At 42.0% G+C, this 2,549-nt stretch overlaps 1 protein-coding gene across 1 annotated transcript; it reads right to left on the reverse strand.

The window, feature by feature from the left end:
• Positions 1-249: 249 nt before the first annotated feature.
• LOC103286807 (UL16-binding protein 2-like) lies at positions 250-1,158 on the reverse strand. Its single transcript, XM_054712983.1, is given in 1 exon segment — positions 250-1,158. A coding segment is annotated over 1 exon segment (909 nt).
• Between the last annotated feature and the right edge of the window lie 1,391 nt (positions 1,159-2,549).

Here is a 2,549-nt window from a genome sequence, read left to right on the forward strand (position 1 = left end):
TTTTCTTTCATCTCTGACTCTTCTATTATAGAGAAAGGGCAAATAGCAATATTAAAATATTTTCTCTAATTAATTTGTGCACGAATTTTGTGCACCAGGCCACTAGTATATAATACTTGTAACAATAAAGATTTAAAAAGTAATAAAGATAAATGAATTTGAAAAATAAAAAGAACAGCAGGTCATCCAGAGGCAGCCTAGCAAAAGGCACAGTCACCGAGATAGCCCACACTATCTGGGCTTTCTTGGTCATATCATGAGCCTAGGATGCCAACTATGATTGATCACAAGGAGAATGGAAGTGATGAGCGTGTTGGTTGTGGCCTTGGACAGGACTGTGGCTGTGGCAATGGTTAATGCAGCTTTTGTGCTCAGAACTTCATCATGGGGACACAAAACTTGTTTAAGTCACTTCCTACAGTCTCCAGTTGAGGTCCTAACAAGGCGATCGGTCACAGCTCTGTCACTTGCCAATGTCTTGTTTAACAGTCTGCCTTCATCACCCAACACTGTCCAGATTCTGTTCTTTGAGTCAAAGCGGAGAGATATCTGTCCATCAAATCCACTGGTGAGTACATTGGATTCCTGCTTACACATCATGCTGCTCTGTAGGGAGAGAGGATGGCTGGTTGCAATAATCTCTGCTTTAATGTCAAGCAGGATCTTCTTGAGCTCTTCCACCGCCTGTTTCAGAGTGTCTCTCTGTTGATCCCAGGCCTGTGTGGCATTCTCCTTCATCCCCTGAACACTGATGAGTTTGACCTTCTCGCTACAGCAGGTATAATGAAGGAATGTGCTTCCATTTACCTCGCCTTGAATTTTATACCATGGTTGATCACTGGGAGTGACAATGAATTTATAGCCAAGAGAGATAGCACAGCGTGGAGCAGCGGGTTCCCATAGCAGAAGCAAGAGCAAGAAAACGGGGTTGACCCTACAGATCACTTCATCTCCACCTCCAGGTCCTGAGGTTATCCACACCACGGGCAGTGAGAGCCGGGCTGGCTGGGGGAGAGAGGGAGTTGGGGAGCCAGTTCCTGTGAGGGCACCACAGGAGCCCCGTCCGGGCAACTCGGGGCCCTGGCAAAATCCGAATCTGAAATTGCTCCAGCTCAAGCACCTGCACTGGGTTTCTTTCCTGCATTCAGTTCTTTCCATGGACAAAATTCAGCTGGATTAAAAAGGATCACAAAATCCAGTTTTCAGCCCAGAATGCAGAAACTACCTGCCACCTCCAAAGCAGCAGCCTCAAAAACTCAAGGTTCTGTCCCCTCCGCGTAACTCACTGAATTTATTTACCGTTAGTTATTCCAGGTTTCTCTAAAGCGCTGTAGTGGTTGCTTCCTAAATTCCACTAGGCATAGAGTCCATATCTCAGAATGGACTTTAAAGAACAAAGAGACACTTATTTCAAATAAATAAAAGAAAAATAACAATTCCTCTTTTTCTTTATTTTTACTTTTAGAAAATCACAAGGCCAAATAGTTCATTAACACCACCCACCAAAATACTGGAAGTTTTTTTAGTATAAAGAAATTTTATGAATAGCATAAAAATATGTTACAGAATATATGAAATGCTCAAAGTCACTAATCATCTGAGAGATGCAAATCAAAATGACAATGAGGTACTATCTCACACCTGTCAGAAGGGCTATCATCAACAAATCAACAAAGGACAAGTTGTGAGGATGCGGAGAAAAAGGAACCCTCGTGCACTGCTGGTGGGAATGCAGACTGGTGCAGCCACTGTGGAGAACAGTATGGAGTTTCCTCAAAAAACTAAAAATGGAACTCCCATTTGACCCAGTGATCCCACTTCTAGGACTATATCCCAAGAAATTAGAAATACCAATCAGAAAGGATACATGCACCCCGATGTTCATAGCAGCACAATTTACCATAGCTAAGGTCTGGAAACAGCCTAAGTGCCCATCAGCAGATGAGTGGATTAAAAAACAGTCGTACATCTACACAATGGAATACTACATTGCTGTGAAAAAGAAAGAACTCTTACCATTTGTAATAGCATTGATGGACATGGAGAGCATTATGCTAAGTGAAATTAGCTAGTCAGAGAAAGGTAAATACATGATCTCACTCATTTGTGGAATATAATGAACAACATAAATTGGTGAACAAAAAAAGATCCAGAGACAGAGAAGCACAGAACAGACCATCAAACTTCAGAGGGAAGGTGGGGGAAGGGAAGGGGGAGAAGAGGGGAGGGGTAAAAGATCAACCAAAGGACTTGTATGCATGCATATAAGCATAACCAATGACACTGACAGTAGGGGGGTGAGGGCATTTGGGGGGGAGCGGTTAGGGAGAGGTCAGTGGTGGGGGGGTGAAAGGAGACATATGTAATACTATATGTAATCCTTTAAACAATAAAGAATTTTTTAAAAAGTAACTATGTCCGGTGATAAAAACAAAGAAACATATTACACATAAAAACCTGCCTTGATAATGCAGAATTGGAAACTTCTAAAACTTGAAAAATAAAACTGTTGGCCTTTAATTTGGATTCTCTCTGGAGCAAAAATAGAT

The sequence above is a fragment of the Eptesicus fuscus genome, chromosome 3 (assembly GCF_027574615.1).
Source record: "Eptesicus fuscus isolate TK198812 chromosome 3, DD_ASM_mEF_20220401, whole genome shotgun sequence".
Taxonomy (NCBI): Eukaryota; Metazoa; Chordata; class Mammalia; order Chiroptera; family Vespertilionidae; genus Eptesicus; species Eptesicus fuscus.